This window comes from Fukomys damarensis, unplaced genomic scaffold, assembly GCF_012274545.1.
Source record: "Fukomys damarensis isolate Sample0158 unplaced genomic scaffold, DMR_v1.0_HiC HiC_scaffold_30, whole genome shotgun sequence".
Classification (NCBI taxonomy): domain Eukaryota; kingdom Metazoa; phylum Chordata; class Mammalia; order Rodentia; family Bathyergidae; genus Fukomys; species Fukomys damarensis.
In genome coordinates this window covers 23,284,357-23,302,381 of record NW_022900942.1, presented here as the reverse complement: position 1 = coordinate 23,302,381, position 18,025 = coordinate 23,284,357, and the positions used below count along the sequence as shown (strand labels likewise).

The 18,025-nt window shown below is 39.0% G+C and overlaps 1 protein-coding gene across 7 annotated transcripts in view; it reads left to right on the top strand.

The window, feature by feature from the left end:
- Positions 1-16,065, top strand: part of Zcchc2 (zinc finger CCHC-type containing 2) — a 52,103-nt gene extending 36,038 nt beyond the window's left edge. For 3 of the 7 annotated variants that reach the window (XR_784381.3, XR_784384.3, XR_784385.3), the window contains exons 12-15: positions 2,308-2,436; positions 6,024-7,511; positions 8,447-8,587; positions 12,788-16,065. Coding sequence is in view for 1 of the 7 variants with exons in the window: in XM_010644875.3 (XP_010643177.1) it covers positions 2,308-2,436; positions 6,024-7,511; positions 8,447-8,514 (1,685 nt within the window). In the remaining 6 variants the exon portion in view is untranslated. The other 4 variants (XR_784386.3, XR_784387.3, XR_784383.3 and 1 more) reach the window with 3 other exon arrangements.
- Positions 16,066-18,025: the final 1,960 nt, after the last annotated feature.

Genomic DNA, 18,025 nt, shown 5'->3' with positions numbered 1-18,025 from the left:
TATTCAGTTTATCACCCCACTGTTTTCTCTACCCTACCCTTCTGCTGCTGAAGAGTGTGGGGCAAAGTAGAGTAGTTGGTCTCAGTTTCTTTTATAAGATTTAGAATAAACTAAAGATCTCCAGCTGCCTCTTATAATTCAGATGATAAATGTGGTTTTATCACCTGTGATTTATTTAAAAGGTTCTTAACTTTGTACTGAACTTTTTTATTTATAATTACTAATAACCAAGATTTTTGTTAAATAATGGCTTATATTGTAAGGGTGTGTGTGTGTGTGTGTGTGTGTGTGTGTGTGCGCGCACACACATGCATGCATTCCTATATGTGCGCTCTTAATCATATACAAGACCTTTTATGATTTGGTACCTGATAAAAAACTAAAATGATGTGTCTCTATTTAAAAGGACCATATGTGGCATATTCATTGGCATAATTCTTTCATACTCCCCATACTCTCTGAATCTCTAGAGCATCACTTATTTTCAGATCATAAAAATTCCAACATTCTGCACAACTGAAACTTTCTGAATCATCAAAAGCAGAAAGTTACTTTTAGTATATATAAGACAGATACTTTGTTCTTTTAAAATTGTCATTTCATATATGGCACTTTGGTTATCATTCACTTGATAGTATGAGATAAAGAAGATGGTTTTATAAATTAAGCCATTTGGAGAAAAAGTTGTTTGTTTTGTTATATACTAGACAGAATATGTATATAGGAGATTTCCATGTCCTGTGGTTTTTATGGGTTTTATTTTCTTGAGTTCAATTTAATGATCAGTTCTTCAACCATTGTCTTAGTTACTTTCGTTGCTGGGACAAAATACTTGACAACCTCAAGTAAAGAAAGGAAAGGTTTATTTTAGCCCACTTTGTAGAGGTTTCAGTTCATAGCTTGTTCAGTCCAAGGCAGGGCAGGGCTGTGTGGCAGAGGAGAAGAAACAGTCCATGGTGTGGCAGGCAGGAGGTGGCAGCCTTACTTCTGCTTTCCCTATTCCATTCAGGTTACAAGCCTATTGAATGATGCCACTCACACCCAGAACTGTACTAACCCAATTGGTGGGCTAATCCAGTGCCACAAACCCACAACCCAGTCATTCCCAAAAGCTACACCTATGAGCAAATGAGGCTTTGAGGAAACATCTAGATAGAAGCCATAACAGCCATTGTGTCACATTAGATTGACTTCAAACTGTCTTTGGTGTTGACTTACATCCCTTCTTTAGTTGTGTTATAACTGGTAGTGTAGAACCTATAGACATATATAAGTACACTCCAGATCATTTTCTGCAGGATTATTACGTGCCTATGTGACTCCTCTGCCATTTTTCTGATGGCTCCATGAATTTTGGTGCAATTTTCTCTTTCAATTTGGCATTTAACTTACTACTCAAAAGGAATTAGCAACATCTGCATTCTTAATGTCCTTATTTTTCTTTAGTATTCATCCAGCGTGAGTGGCTGGACTAAAATAGGAAAGATCATCTTTAACAGTCATAACACCATTAAGAACTTATCCCCTTCAAAAGACATGGATTAGTCAGCTAAATTGCTCATTACACAAACCATGTCTTTCTTTGTCCAGGTGTTCATAGTCAATACCTTTCAGTGATTCTGCCAGGTTACCAAAGAAATGATTCCCTTGTCTGTTGTTTTTAAGAACCCTGGGAGTGCTTATATGAGTGAGGATGCTTGCTGAAAGGCAGGGGCTATACTAACTACTGAGTTCACAGAAATGAATAGAACAGCTCTCTTAAGTCTGGATCAGTATATGACAATCCAGTGCCAAACATGACAATTAAACACAGTTAATTAATTGTGGCAAGTTTTCTACCTATCTCCACCTCACGTTGGTATAGGCTTGGGCTTGACTAAAATTTAAGGGGCTGTTCAGTCAGTTTGATGGGAAGTATTTTATTCTTTTGAGTAATCTGGCCTAGTAATTTTAACTGAATAGGCATTTTGGCAAAACATTCTGTTCTTGAAAGGATCTTTCAGCAAGTTCTAAGAAGTTAGAATATGTAGTCTTAGAATGTTTTAAAGTAGTGGTACTGGATAGAGTCTACTAAGAACCTTAATTCTGATGTTCTAAGATTGACTCCTTTTATGCCTTTGTTTAAAGAATATATCAGTTTTTTTTATTAAAACTGCTCATGAATTTTCACCTAGATCAAAGATAAGCTTTTTTAAGTGTTTGTAGAAAACATGAAAAAAATATTTGTAGCTATAACTAATTTTTGACAGTTCAATTTGGAAATTAACTACTTAAAACGACTTTTTTAAATAGAGTTGTTATTTTTAGATGTGAATTTGGACATTGGATCTGGACATGACACGTGTGGAGAAACATCTTCAGAGAGTTACAGTTCTCCGTCTAGTCCACGACATGATGGAAGAGAGAGTTTTGAAAGTGAAGAAGAGAAAGACAGAGGTTTGCTTTCAGAGGGGATATAGGAAGAGGTGGGGGTGGAAGGAAATGATTGTTATCATTTAAAATCAAAGGCAAAAGAATTTTATGTTCCTCTCCCCACTATTGAGTTTAAATTTGTTACAGAGAATATCTTATAGACCATTGTGTTAGTTCCTAGCAATAATTGATCTTATAATTTATTTCACAGCATGTGAAATTAAATAGGGAGACAGAATCATGATATATAAAGATTAAAGTTGTGGGTATTGCTAGATGCATAGAGATTTGTACTTTTCATTATTTTCCTGATTGACCCTTTTGTCATCCTTGTCTCTAGTAACAATTTTTGTCTTAAGCCTTTTTTGTGTGATAGTAATGGCTACTGCAGCTCTTTTGGGGGGGTACTACTTGTGTGGCATTTTAATTTTTTATCTTTTTTACTTTAAACCTGTTTGTGTCTTTGACTGTGTTTCTTGCAGATAACGTATTGTTCTGTCATGGTATTTTATTCATCTTGTCTGTCTGTCTTTGAAATGAGAATATAGTTCATTTACACGTAAGGTAATTACTGATTAGAGGAGATTTGCATCTTCCATTTTTCTCTTTGTTTTCTGAATATGTTACATCTTCAGTTCCTTCTTGCACAGAGACTCAGAGTCCACCAGCAGTGAGAACTTAGGGCATCTCGGGTCTTTCCTGGGAATGCATACAAGTTTAGGCTGAAGCATAGCTTTCTAGAGTCTCACTAATACATGAAAGCTTTCCAAAGCCCCCTAATTATGACAGATGTCCTGTGGATAAAGATCATTAACACAGAATGAGCAGAATCTGCCAGACAAATCAAACAATGAGTATTTTGGTGAAGAGACTCTGGGGGTAACGCTAAACCTATATTTTGCCTAGTGGTTGCTATGCTGTTAGTTTTCATAGCTACCGTAGTTAGGGGACTATCAGTCTTCAGGACTACTTCAGAGCTGCAGAAAATGTGATAGAGTTAGGGTAGGGCTAGTTGAAAGGCATAAGTTCTGTCATGAGATTTAGCTGTTTTTCTTGATTAAACACTCCTCATATGGCTGCAAGCCATTAGTTAATTCCATGGTTCTGAAAACAATGACTTGGACAGATGTTGCTGTGGTATTTGTTGCTGTCGTGGAGGTGAATCATTGGAGATCCCTTACTCCACCATTCTGGTCTGGAAGTAAGACCTTGCAAAGACATATATTGAATGACATATGTTCTTTACGCATGCTAGCAGAATCTGATTGCTAACATCTTGGCTATACAGAGTACTTATGCTGGGGGTGTATATCCAATGATTTTTCTCTGTGGCACTCTTTAGACCATACCATTTCTTTTTTGTTTGTTTGTTTTGTTTGTTTTGGTTTTTGAGACAGGTTCTCACTATGTAGTTGAGACTGACCTGGAACTTGCTATGTAGCCCAGGCTGGTTTTGAACTCACAGCGATCCCCCTGCCTCAGCCTCCTAAGTTCTGGGATTACAGGCGTGCACCACCACGCCCAGCTTAGACCATACTGTTTCTTAATGGGCAACTTGCATTTCCCTGGGACCTCAACTTCTATGTCCCCTTTAGAGACTGTGTCTCACAGACCTGTGCAGCAGTATGTACTGTACAGCAGTGTTGCTGCTTTGTAAACAGTTGAAATTTCTCTTTGCTTTGTGGTTATTTGTAGTCACACCAAGTGTAGTCTGCAGTAACTCTGCCACCAATTCTACCCACCTGAACCCACACTGCACTTGCTCAGCAGATTCGTCATGAAAGACAAAAATGAAAATAATGACTTGTGAGGCTTAAATAAGAGAAAGTTTTTAATGCCTTCCCCAGAATAAAGAAGTTTCAGTATGTTTCATAGCACATTCGTGCTTGATTCTACAGGATATACAAATAATCCTGTGACTCTAGCTCACCCTTCAAATTTTACCTGGTTTTCAGATATTTAGGCATTCCTTTGCTGTCATCCGATAGTATAAATTGGTGGGCTTCTATGGAAGACCTGTCCCTTTTCCATGTAGGCCAGTGGTAGTGAGCGTATGACATATAGGCTGCAGTGAGATGTTTGTGTCATTGAAAGCTCTAAAATGTTTGACATCACTGATACAATGATAGTTACTGACAAATTAAAATGAAACTTCCTTAAATGAAAGAATCGCTTAGGGCTCTCTCAAATCAGGAAAAATACACATTGTGTGATTGACAGCTGTGGTCGTTTTTAGAATTTTGGATGCATACAAAGGTTGCTTTGAAAGATATGTGGCTTTGTTGTTATTGTTAATTGTAATGGTGTTTTATTTGAGACTTGTGTTTTCCAAAGTCAGTTCAAAAATAAAAAAGATAAGACCTATCTGTCTAAATACCTAGATGAATCACTACTGCATAGAAAACCACTGGGGACCATTTAAAATCATAGGGCTATTTGCTATGGTTTAAGATTTAAAGGTTAATTCAGACAAATTTAAATGGCCATCCAAAAAAATGTTCCAGCTCTTTTTAGACTTTTACATTTGTCCTTTAACTTTGCACTGGTAAGGTGGTAGAGATACGTTACAAATAGGTTAGTGATTTGAGAATACTCTGTTCTGTAAAGTTCAGTAAGAATTACCCTAGTCATTAATCTGTTAGAGAAAGTTTATGCTAGAACCGTTCACTTAGTAAAACTCTTCTGACTAATATAAATTAAAATAGTTGAGTTAATAGCAATGTTGACATCCTGTATCAGTAAGTACATTGCATTTAACTTTTTTTCAGGAAACTAGTCTTAATTTGTTTTTAATGTTTTGTTTCAGAATTTTAAAATAGAAACTACATTTAATTGAATAGTCTGTGTACACATCAATGCATTATCTTATGATGCTTAAAATTGTGAGATATTTTTCTCCCATTATATACAAAAAAAAGAAATTGAGAAGTCGGCTGAAGTTATTTCCACATGTAAACATAAGAGTGTTGCAATAGTAAAAATTCATTATTATACCTGCTATTTTGCTGCTTTGATTTCGGAGAAATAGCAGTGCTTTCATATTTGTCCTGATTTCTATGTTACAGAATTTTCATTTTATGGCTAATACTAGGTTTACATTTTTTTACCATGAAATTTGTAATAGCAAGTTTATCTTATCTTTAAAAACACTTCTACTTCCTAACTTTTGATATTTAAGTTAAATATTATCTTGATTCAGCACTTTTAAAAAAATATCATTTAACTGAGACAGGTGGAAGGGTTTTAGAGTACAGAATATGAATTCATTGAATTACCTAAAATTCAAGTTTTAAATATCTAATACTTCTTAGTAACAAAGATGGTATTAAATAAATGTCTCTATTTTATACTGAGTCTCATTCAGTCTCCAAATAATCCTATTAATTTGCTTATATCCCCATATTTCTAAGATACAGCACGCATATGATCATAATCCATAGAACACTCAAATTTTTTTAAAAGGACACCTTAGATAGTTAGGAAATGTGATAGAGGGACATATTCCAAACTTCTGAGGTAATTTTAGATATACTTAAATTTTATTTGTAGCAAGCAAGATGGGAGCTATGCTTGGGTTAATACCTGTCTATATGTTTTTTTTTCTTTCTTAGACACAGACAGTAATTCTGAGGATTCTGGGAATCCATCAACAACCAGATTTACAGGTTACAATCCTGTCAACCAAACTGTCAAGCCACCTGTTCAAATTACTTCACTAGGAAATGAGAACGGAAACCTTTTAGAAGATACTTTGAACTCACCCAAGTATCCACATATTCCTTTTATGCCAACTTTACACTGTGTCATGCACAATGGTGCCCAGAAGTCTGAAATAGTTGTTCCGCCACCCAAATCTGCAGATAGCAAAACAATAGGGATGCTTGTTCCCAGTCCTGTTGCTATTTCTGCGATAAGGGAGTCCACAAATTCAACCCCTGTTGGAATTCTAGGGCCAACAGCTTCAAATGGAGAATCAGAAAAACACCTTGAATTACTGGCTTCCCCTTTACCTATCCCATCAACTTTTCTTCCACACAGTAGCACTCCTGCCCTGCACCTAACATTTCAGAGGTTAAAATTGCCACCTCCACAGGGATCTTCTGAGAGTTGCACAGTTAATATCCCACAACAGCCAACCGGAAGTCTGAGCATTGGATCACCAAACACTGCCTTTATTCCTGTTCATAACCCAGGTAGTTTTCCAGGATCTCCTGTGGCTACCACGGATCCCATCACAAAATCTGCATCCCAAGTGGTAGGACTAAATCAAATGGTGCCTCAAATTGAGGGAAACACAGGGACAGTCCCTCAGCCTACCAATGTGAAGGTTGTTCTTCCAGCAGCTGGCCTCTCAGTTGCACAGCCACCAGCTTCCTACACCTTACCAGGCTCTCCTCTTGCTGCCAGTGTGTTACCCACCCAGAATTCCAGTGTGCTCAACACAGCAGCCACTTCTGCACAGCCAGCAAGTGCAGGCATCAGTCAGGCCCAGTCCACTGTTCCTCCTGCAGTTCCTACCCATACCCCAGGTCCTGCCCCAAGCCCAAGTCCTGCTTTGACACACAGTACTGCACAGAGTGACAGCACATCTTATATCAGTGCTGTGGGGAATACGAGTGCTAATGGGACAATAGTGCCACCACAGCAGATGGGCTCAGGTCCTTGTGGTTCTTGCGGGCGAAGGTGCAGCTGTGGGAGCAATGGAAACCTTCAGCTAAATAGTTACTATTATCCCAGTCCAATGCCTGGACCAATGTACCGAGTCCCGTCGTTCTTCACTCTGCCATCCATTTGCAATGGCAGCTACCTCAACCAAGCACATCAGAGCAATGGAAACCAACTTCCTTTTTTTCTGCCTCAGACTCCATATGCAAATGGACTGGTGCATGATCCAGTCATGGGGAGCCAAGCCAGCTATGGCATGCAACAGATGGCAGGATTTGGGAGATTCTATCCTGTATATCCAGCACCTAATGTAGTTGCCAACACCAGTGGTTCAGGGCCCAAGAAGAATGGGAATGTCTCATGTTACAATTGTGGTGTAAGCGGACATTATGCACAGGACTGTAAGCAGTCATCCATGGAGGCCAATCAACAAGGTAATCACAGTAACTCCCAGAGGACTTGTTTTTGAGTTCACCTGTTTATCCTTTCTTTCTTTCTTAATCATGTGATTCTGTTGTAGCAGAAAGATCTGTTTGTGTGTTCATTTACAGATGTTGTGTTTTCAGTTACAAATCATAAAATGCAAACAGAAAAGCCTAGTGTAAACCCAAGTCATACAGAGCACAAGAAAGGTCAGAGGAGTATAGTTTCTAATTAAAAAATAAACTCTAAAGGCACTTTTCAAAGAATATGATGGGAATTTGACTTCTATAATGTTTAACTGCCTTACTTAGAGCACTTTTATTAAAGCTACAATTCTGTTACATAAAGTAAGCAAAATTTTTAAATATTAAAAAGCTAGGAAGTATATTAGTCATTTGACATAAATACAGTTTTTAGTAACTGTTTAGTGTTAGCCGACCTCACACGTATGCCCATGTTGTCCTTTTCTTTCCCAACAAATGTGTAAGGAAAAAAATTCAAGATTCTATTTCATTTTATAAGAACAAAATAGCTAAACAGCAGGTTGGAGTAAGGGAATTTGAACCAAATTTAATATTACACCAGAAAGAAGAGAATATACTTACATAACTATAAGTAAGATACCAAATTCAGTGTGAACCTCAAACTGTTCTTTTTAACTTGTATCTATCTGGCCTTTTGTCATTTTTGCCAAATCTTATTCAGAAAAAAAAAGTCTTAAATTGGGAGTATACTGACTTGGCATTCTTAAAGTAAGGTCAAGTTTGCTAGCTTAGAGCACAAACATCACATTACTTTTTATGTTTTAATTTATTTGCCATTTTAGAATGGTGTTAGTGCTGAGGAAAGTGCCTCCTGAAGAGCATGCCCATTTGATATCTTGTAGTGGTTTGTGATGCGTGTCATTGTAAGCAGTGACTTAGCAGTTCTGTCTTTCCCATTTTAGGCACTTACAGACTGAGATACGCACCTCCCCTCCCCCCTTCTAATGATACGTTGGATTCTGCAGACTGAAACGAGTAAAGCTTGCCTACTTAATACACTCAAGTGTGGGGAGTCATGGGGTGTGGAGGGGAGGAAAGGAAAGGTATTTTGTTTGTTTCTTTGTCTATACATTTCCTAGATTTCTATGCAGTTGGGAGTTTTTATTTCTCTTGTACCAATGTCCAAAATAAGAAAGAATGCGATGCTTCTTGAGCCTCTAGTCTCCTGGTTCAACAACAGGCTTATATGTATGATACATGTAATTTAAATTTCCAGACAAACTTATCAAAAGGAAAATGTTGATGTGTGCTTTTTTTTTTAAACACTGAATACTTGCTGTGTGCAATGTTTACTGAATCTTTAAAACTGTGTATTTGACCTTTTTTTTTAACAACACTGGTGACAGTCATATGGTTTTGAAAATGAGAAACCGCTTCTTCCCCAGCTTTTTCACTTTGACCCTGTAATACACTTTTCTCTCCAGCCACTCACACCCTATCTGTGGCCTGCTGTGAGAGTGCCCAGCAGTGTAATTGTCTGCACTTCTGTATACTGCTCTGCACATAAACCAAGGGCAGAATGTTTCATCTTAATCTCATGGGAGAAATCAGATCCCCAAGATAGTATGTATTTATGTAACAAACAGCATCACGTAAGTACATATATGCAGTGTTTCTTGTCCAAATAAACATGAAAATAAGTGGGAGAGAGAGGAAGAAGTCAAACCATATGAAGCTGAAAAAAGTGACATGAAATGGACAAAAAGCTTTTTCTTGAAAAAACAAAACAAAAACACAATTTTTTCCTTCCATCATACTTTTCTAGCCTGTTGCTTCAGAGAGACACAAAGTGAACACACTGGTGTGAATGTCATTCTCTGTGTGCTTGTGTTTGTGATGAGAGTCGACAGTTCTATTCGTCGTCTACCGCTTTGTCCTGCTCAAAAACACTACTTGAGTGTAAAGATTTCTTCTTTTGCTACCAACTGTTACAGTGTTATGTTGTGTTTAAAATGTGTGTGGTTATTGAACAGAAGCTGTGGGTTTCTACAAAAAGTCAGGTATTTGTTTCCTAACCTGTCATTCGTAGCAAAGTCACTTTTATAACCGTTTACCACTATGCTTGATTATAATGTGAAAGACTGAATTCTGAGTGTAAGATGGTATTAATCATGTCAGTGTCGTGTCACTAAATTTAATGCTGCTGTTTAAAAGAAAAAGTTTTTAAAAGCCAATCTATGTACTAAATTTCTTCCAGGTAATTTTTGATTTCCTAAAGTGCACTGAGGTTATCTGGAAGATTGGGTGTATTTTTTGGTGATTGCTGCATTGAACAGCAATGAACATCTACCACTGTATAGTCATAGGTTTAAGGGGCTCGGGGGGCTGTTTTCCCTTCCTCAATACAGAGCAGAAATGATAGGTTTTTGTTGTGTGTAATAATGTTGGTGTGCTGCAGAGAAACTTAAATATTTGGTCTTGGTTGAGAAGCCTAACAGGTTACATGACAAAAGAAAAAACTTGAAGAAAAAATTAAATTAAGCAATTTAATGCTTCATAAGTAGCATTTATATTTATAGCACCAGTGTACATTTTGAAACTTTCAGGGTGGGAGTTAATGGGGAAGGGGAAGAAGAAGTTTAAAGGGGTAGATAAAAGCTTTAATTTAGAAAGAAAAAAAGTTTTGAGTAAAGGAAATTATTTTGATTAAATATATTTTATTTGGGTATTTTTGGACCACATTAAATCAATTGTTAAGCTGCAGTTGAGTTATTCAGGTGAGAATGTTGATAAGCCACGTATGAGCGCATTGTGACTCACTTGCCAGTTGTACTTTATGGAGCTTATTTTATGATTTAAAATACTGTACTGTACATAGGAGGTATGTTACCTTCTCCTTATTTGTATGTTTACCATATACTTTGATATTTGAAATGTTATGTACTGGAAAGGCCACTTATATTTCTAGAACAGATTGGATTTTATGCAACCTTTTTTCCTTGAATTAACAGCAATAAAAAAATGAAAAAAAAAACAGCTTAAGAATTGTGCCTTATTGCAAATTTTGTAAAAATGGAAGATAGGATATCATTAAGTGTCACCCTGTTTCTCTAGTGTGGGCAGTGAATTCCAAAGTCAGTCACCATCTGGGTAGTCTTCAGTTTTTCCCCTAAATTGCCTTACTATATCAGTAGTTTGTGACCACCAAGAAGGAAGGCTTTATTTCTGTCTGTTGAGCATACACAGTGTGCCAAAACTACAGTGGAAATAGGACAAAGTCCTTGTTGACTTAGAGCTTAGGTTTCTGGTGTAGGCCCTCTCTTGTTGAAAGTGTTAAGGATCCAATTTACTTACCCAATTTTTTTTAAAGCTGGACAAATATCTTGGTTCAGTACTGAGAATCTTACATTATTGGCTCGCTCTTCTACTCTAGTATCAGATCAGAAGTCTTTTGAACCACCAGTAATTTTCAAGACACTGGCAGGAATCCAGCTGTTTTTGCTCAGCCCAAACCCTATAGCAGTGACCCTGCCAAAGCATTTAGCACAGTGATGGATCCTCCAAGAGGCCAGGTCCATGGGCTCTGAATTATCTTCTGGAGCCATCTAACAGATGTGCTCACCAAATCCCCCTTGAATAGATTATAGATGCTTTCCGTTTTAGCCAATAAGTATGCACCTATATATAACGTGTGAATCTTCAACCCACTTTCAGATCAAAATAAGTGAAATGTCTCCAGTGTCCTCACCTGTCCCACTTCCTTTCTCCCCTCACTACACTGAAGTAATTGTTCTAGATCATATTTTTTTTTTCACATCTTATCCCCCCTCCTCCAATACACAGCTTAGTTTTGCTTTTCTTGAGCATTATAAAAAGGATATCCTTCTGAACCTAGTCTTTCAGAACTGGCTCTGTTCATCTGGTTTTAGGATGCTGATGTTATGTTCCTCAGGTTATTGTTTAGTACTTACGTTCTCTCAGTGTGGGAAGGATACATAGTTTTCCATTCAGTCAACTTATATTTGGAGGGTTTTCATTTTTTACTAATATGAGCATGGCTGCTAGGAACATTTTTGTACCAGTTTCCTGGTTCATGTGTGCAAATGTTTGCTAGGGTATATATTCTAGTAGGAGTATAATCAATCACTGGGCTATAGGATGTGCGAAGACTCAGTTTTACAAGACTTGCTATGTTTTCCAAGTGACTTACACTTATACACAGCATACTAGAGACTCCTGAATCTTTATCTCATAACACCCTTCCAAGATGATGATGTAGAGCTGTCCAGAAGCAGAGGCCAAGGGATGTGCAGTCGAGATGTAAAGGCCTAGTGGGGGAGGTGAATCTTGGGAGGCCAGGTGTATGGTGTGGGCAGGGTTGATGGTCACCAGCTGGGGAAGGGGTTGTATAATAGAAAATGAATATAACAGGGACAGAATTGGTGTTGTGTGGTTGGCAAGGTGGGAAAATAGACCAAGAACATTAATAGTTAAGGAAACATTTAAAGAGTTATGAGATTCATGGGTACAGTAGATAAAATAGGGTCACAATGGGGAATTTGGAGTTGATTGAATGAAAAATAGGAAGTTACCAAATTTTTAAAAGAAAAAATAACTTGGTTTTCAGGAAATCATTGAGTGATTGAGAAAAAAAAGCAGGGAGGCGGTCCAGAAACTGGTTTTAGGGTTGGGCAATGACATACGCCAAAGTTCTGGCAGTGAGAGTGAGCATGGACTTAATGCAACCAGTTCCAGAAAGGATGGGGGAGAGACGGAACCCTGTGCTTTATGTTCCCTGGATGTGGAATGAGATGGTTTATTTTAAATCATGGCTATAAAGATTAAATGAAATAATAGATGGCACAGACTTGACTAATAAAATAGTACCAAGAAGACTCAAATGTTGGATTTTGATAAACAGAAGGATTGTGATTCTGGTTTGAGAAGCAGGAAGAATGTGTTAGCCCAGGAGTGAAAGTGATAGTTCTTTGGGTGGTGAGGAACTTAGCAAACAGTTCACTGTATTAGGATTAGTTACTTCCCTTCCATCCATTGATAAAATGCCTGCCTGCCAAGATTCTGTTTAGTCAGAAAGCTTACCCTTTGTAGGTAGGCATAGGCTGTGCATACGTGGCCAAGTCATGTCGTCCAGTTACTTCATACCAAAGTAAAAAATAACCCCATTTCAAAGCAAATCCACATTTAAATATTTTTTTGGCATAAATACTAAAAACCAAACTTTTCTGAGAAGGTTCCAGAAAGATTAAAGTGCAGTGTAAAATGTCTTTCTCTTTTTTTAACAGGAAGCATCTAGTACTTAAGATCATCATCCTTTTGAGCTTCGAAGACACCTTTTCCCAGTTCTACACATTGATGACAAAAGCATTGTAAGGTTGAGGCAGTGGAACCTCAGAGGCAAGCTGTGACAGTGGTTTAACCCCATAACCCTTCCGTAATTTAATCCCAAAAGAATAAAGCAAATGCCAACTCTTCACCTCCAAAAAGGACTGTTACTTTCCAAAAAATGACTTTTGAGGTGGATGAAGTGAGGAAATAGAGTGCCCCGACTTGAAATGTCACTGCGTCCCTTCGTCTTCCCTCTCTTCAGCGGCCAAATCCAGTTGTGATGAGAAGAAAGGGGTCTGTGAACTGAGTGGCAGTTATGACCTGGGGATGGAGGGTGTGTTTCAGCTGTAGTGCTCTGGACCCTTCAACATGACCCTGAGCAGAGAGTGGGCGTGCTGGGCAACCCTGTACCTTCCATTAATACATTGGCTTGTACAGTTTGGATTCCTAACGTCAATCTAATGTCAATATTTTATGTTATCATAGTCTATAACTGCAGCTGTAAAGGCACAGTCTATAACACACCCAAAATTAACTTTTCTTTGCCATACCTCAGAAATTTATATAATTCCTAAACGCTGTCCTCCTTTGAAAAACATAAGCCCTCCCTGTTAGACCAAAAGGTACACCTTGCCTGAACTTGCTATGTGTATGCAAGCATTTATCAATCTTGGAAATGCAGAGTGTTGGGCCTCTTACCTGTTCCATAAAGTGCAGCATGTCACATGTGGAGACCAAAGAGCCTTCTCTTCTGCCATCATTCCTCCATCTGTAGTGATTGCAAGCCTTGGTCACCAGAAAGTTCTTAATCCCAAGATCCTATTTGCTTTTTGAAGTTGGGGGGTGTGAGGTGGGGTGAGATGGGGTTTGGGTGGTTCTTCATTGATTTTCTCTTTCCTCTTGCAGCTCCAATTTGATCTAAACAGAGTCCCAGCCAGCCTCTCATCACAAGAAATTGTTTATTGGAAAGCAGTGTCACCTGGTGGGAGATGAAGACAGTGCAAGCACGCAGATGTTAATTCCTACTGACCTAATTTAAAGAAAGTTAAATGTAAAAGAGAAAACATTTGGAGTTGTTAGCCTGTGCCCAAAATCTTAAAGAATGCACGCAGCAGGCCATGCAATCAATTTGAGCAGTCTCCTCTTTCAGCGTTAAGATTCAAGTTTGTGTACAAACATCTTAAAGGCACTGATGCTCCTTTCAGTTTCCTGCCCACTTTTCCTCTGTTCATTTAGTCATCACAACTGTGAAGGGGATGAGATTTTATTCCCTGTTTTGTGGTTAGGAATTCGGGGCTTGGGGAAATTACACACCAATGATGAAGGTTGGCCTCAGCTGAGATTAATGCTCACTTTTCTGTGCTACTTCCTGCCCCTCAAACTGCTTCTACATTGAACCAAGGACAGTGACTTTGAAACTAAAGCTGCAGGAACCCATGGCCTCTAGATTTCTAAGAGAAGGTTCAGCCATGAGCCATGTGCCATGTTGTGGTCAAGTGGGATTTCTCTTCAGTCTGTGTTAAAGGATGTGAAGACATGAGATGATGGGGAAAGTTTCCAGAAATAAGAAATCTTAGGATACTAGAACTAATGGTCTGGGTACTTACAGCTCAGTGGTCTGTTGCCTGTCTTGCAGTGGAAGGTCCTGAGTTCAATCCATGTTACACCCCCCCCCAAAAAAAGCCAAAAATAGAACTAAGCTTTAAGCATTTATCTGTCTTAGCTAAATTTAAAGAGCATGAATATTTGCCTGTATCAAAGCTTTTAAACATGCACAAATACCCTCTATTGGAACACTCTTATGGTCCTACAAATTTATTATCCTTGCGTGTTTTAAACATGAAGTGAAAATTCCATTAAAGACCTCAGAAACTGAGAAATGAAGTAGAGAAACAAGCAGAAGGGACAAATAACTGCTCCAACATTCACATAGATTGTCTGAAGCACCTTCCTACCGTCAGCCCCTCAAACACTTCAAAGAGTGATGGTGACAGAGTAACCTTCCTGCCAAAAATAGTTAACAGTCACAACCATACCCTCAAGTCCTGTGAAATGCTGAGAATGCCACCAGATGACCTAGTAGTTACTTAATGCTCATTCTTGCTAACATGTGAGATCATGTGTTAAGCAGGAACTTATTTGTATCTTGCACACCATGAAGTAACTTGTGCAAGAGGTAGCACTGGTCATTCTTGTTCCTAGCACTTCCCTCACTGAATTTGAGCTTTTAGGAACTGAGTCACAGAGTGGTGATAACACTTTGTAGAGTAGTTACAAGGATTTAGTCAGTTAATATACACAAAGCACTCAGTGTCTGACACATACGTAGTCTCTTAGAAAGTTTGTCATGGTAGGGAACACCTGAATGCCCATGGTAGGCCAGGCTCTTAGCTCATTTCAGCTGAGTGTCCCTCCCTGTGAGGTTGGTTCTACACCCCCCTGTACAGTTTAGGGCTATTAGGGCACTAAGTGTTCACAAGCATAGAGCATTTAAGTGACAGCACAGTCCATACTTCTGTGACCATGTTACATCCCTATCACTGAGGGACTGGCAGCCCTGCCATGGAATCAGACGTGATCCCCAGACAGGATCAGCCTGTACTGTTACCATCTTGAATAAATGGCCCTCCTTGGACCTTTTGTTTTCTCATCAAAAAGCTACACAGATGGTCAGTAATGGACAAGAGAAGTTACACTACATGATCTAGGTTTCTTTTAGTTCCAACATTGTGAGACTTGAAGATTGATTTTTTTTCATTTTAAATGATTTGTCAAGAGTTATAATTCATTTTCTTTATGCTTCTGTTGGTTTAATGGATTTGAAGTCCTTTGGTGTGGTGAGGAGTACTGACTGCAGCTGTCACAGTATGTTCAGGTTGAGGGAAGGAAGAGCTGAGAAAAGACTGAAGTTCAGCTGGCCCATCACTAGGTGGCAGCACAAACTGCTGGCTGTATCATTTCTGTCCCCCATAGTTTCTAGGCTGCTCTCCACTTTGAGTAGTTTTCATGTGGGGCTTGCAGTACACAATAATGCTCATATATGAGTCTTGTGCTGAAGGGCCTGGGGGTTAACCATAGCTTCAGAGTTGGCAACAAATACCAAAGGCCAAAAAATAATGGCCCAGCTAGCTAAGAGTGGTTTCTATGTCTAATTGAAAAAGTATTGACACATGAAATGAAATGTAAGTTACAGTGTCTACAAATAAAATTTGTTGGAACACAGCTGCTTTCATTTACCTGTTGTCTGGCGTCTTTTAACCTACAGCAGCAAAGTTGAACAGTTGTGATACCCTCAAAGCCTAAAATTTTGCTATCTGTCCCTTTACAGAAAAAACTCACAAACCTGACCTACTGTACCAACCTCTCTTAAGTAAAGAATGAATCCCACTGTCTTAAAACTAATTCTCTGTGTGTAGGAATTTGCATTCCTGCACTCCCAAACATTCTTGGTGCTTTAGTGATTCTAAATGACTTTGAGTCCTTCAGCAAACATTGGCTGGGAGCTCCGCCTAGGGAGGGACAAAACCAACTACAACATAGTAACACCCTGGAATCACCAGAGTTGGAAAGGCTAATGCTGTGGAAAAATGAGAAATTTTCAAAGCATGTATTTTAGTTGGGCCAGGAAGGAAGAATGGAGATTTTTCCTTAGGAGCAGGGAGGTGGCAAAGACAACAGCATAATGAAAGCTGTATTTCAGAAACAACTTATTTGGAATGTCCTGACTCAGATGAGATGAGAAATAGGGAACACTTGCAAATGCCTTGCCAAAGGGACCCACTCCAGGGGCGGGGCATCGACACCGATGCTGCACCTGCCTGGCCAGTGCAAGTCCCTGAGTTCAATTCCCAATACCAAAAAAAAAAAAAAAAAAAAAAAAAACCTCCTGCAGCCACCTTGAGCCTTGCTGCTGCCTCTTCAGCGTTCACTTTTGAAAGTTCTAGTTCTTATACCAGCTTCCAAGTCACTATTCCCTGTGTTACGTGGGAAACAAACTTCCCCCTTTCCCCCGCACACACACCTTGTCCACAAGTCAGTAATAAACCTCGGTAACACATTAGTACAATAAACAGGCACAAAAGTATTCATAGGTCTCTAGAATTGTCTTTCCACACTGGTTGTGCACCAGGTGGCTTGCTAACCCTGACACTCCATCTAAACTTAGCTGGTATAAAGACAGGAGAAGGTGAGTAGCTAAAACTTGCCTTCCACTGCTGTTGGTCAGTAGGAAGAGCAGTTACATGGCATAAAATCTCCTGGGAGAATATTTGAACTACAAAGTTGAGTGACTTCCAGGTACTTCACAAGGCTCTATTAATTAGCAAATGCTTTTACAGTTCTAAACCCCTATCCAGTTGCTTTTTTTTTTTTTTTTTTTTGAGCAGCAGTATAGAGGATACTAGTGTGGGGACTGAAATATGCCACCCCAGAATATCCTCCTTTGGCATATTTCAAGATGGCCATCAGAGACACTGCAGACACAAGTACAACTCTGAGAAACTGTCCTTCCGAAAAGAAATACGTCTCTCTTACAGAGACTCCCATTGGTGAAGCGAACAAGGGAAAGAGGCCTCCTAGGAGACCTCTCTAATATCTTGTTCCCTTGTTGCTAGGACCCTGCTCCCGACAGTACTCTCCACTTCACTGTTCCCTGCCACTGCCCCTTATCCCTTCTGGAAGCCTCGTGTTCAATAAATAGTGGCGAGCTCAAGGAGATGGTGTCCTAACCAGATAAGAGCTTTGACTGTCCTGGGCTCCCCATGTATGCATTAAGATCTTGTCTTTTATTATCCTGGTGCTTTACTTTGGGTCAGGTGATTGGGAGTTTGCACCACTTCCAATATACCTGTAAATCTATCTAGTGTCATTCTATTTCATAGGCTTAAACACCGAACCTCCAGGGAGGGAAAGGAAAAATCCCCTTTGCCTTTACATCAGCATAGACTGAGTTTGAGCCCAAGCTTATCACTTTTGAGCTCAGGCCACAAAACCTGAGCCCCCTTAACTGCTAAGAAGGATAACAAGAGTCTCCACCTCATAGGTGTGTGTAAAGTTCAATAAGGTAACGCATTTAACTGTGGGGTACAGCACACAGGGAGCACTAAGATGTGGTTATGTTTTCTTTAAAATTGTCTTCTTATTCAAAATCTGTCCTTGTTTTAGGACCTGTCAAAATAAAGAATGCTCCCTTTCTC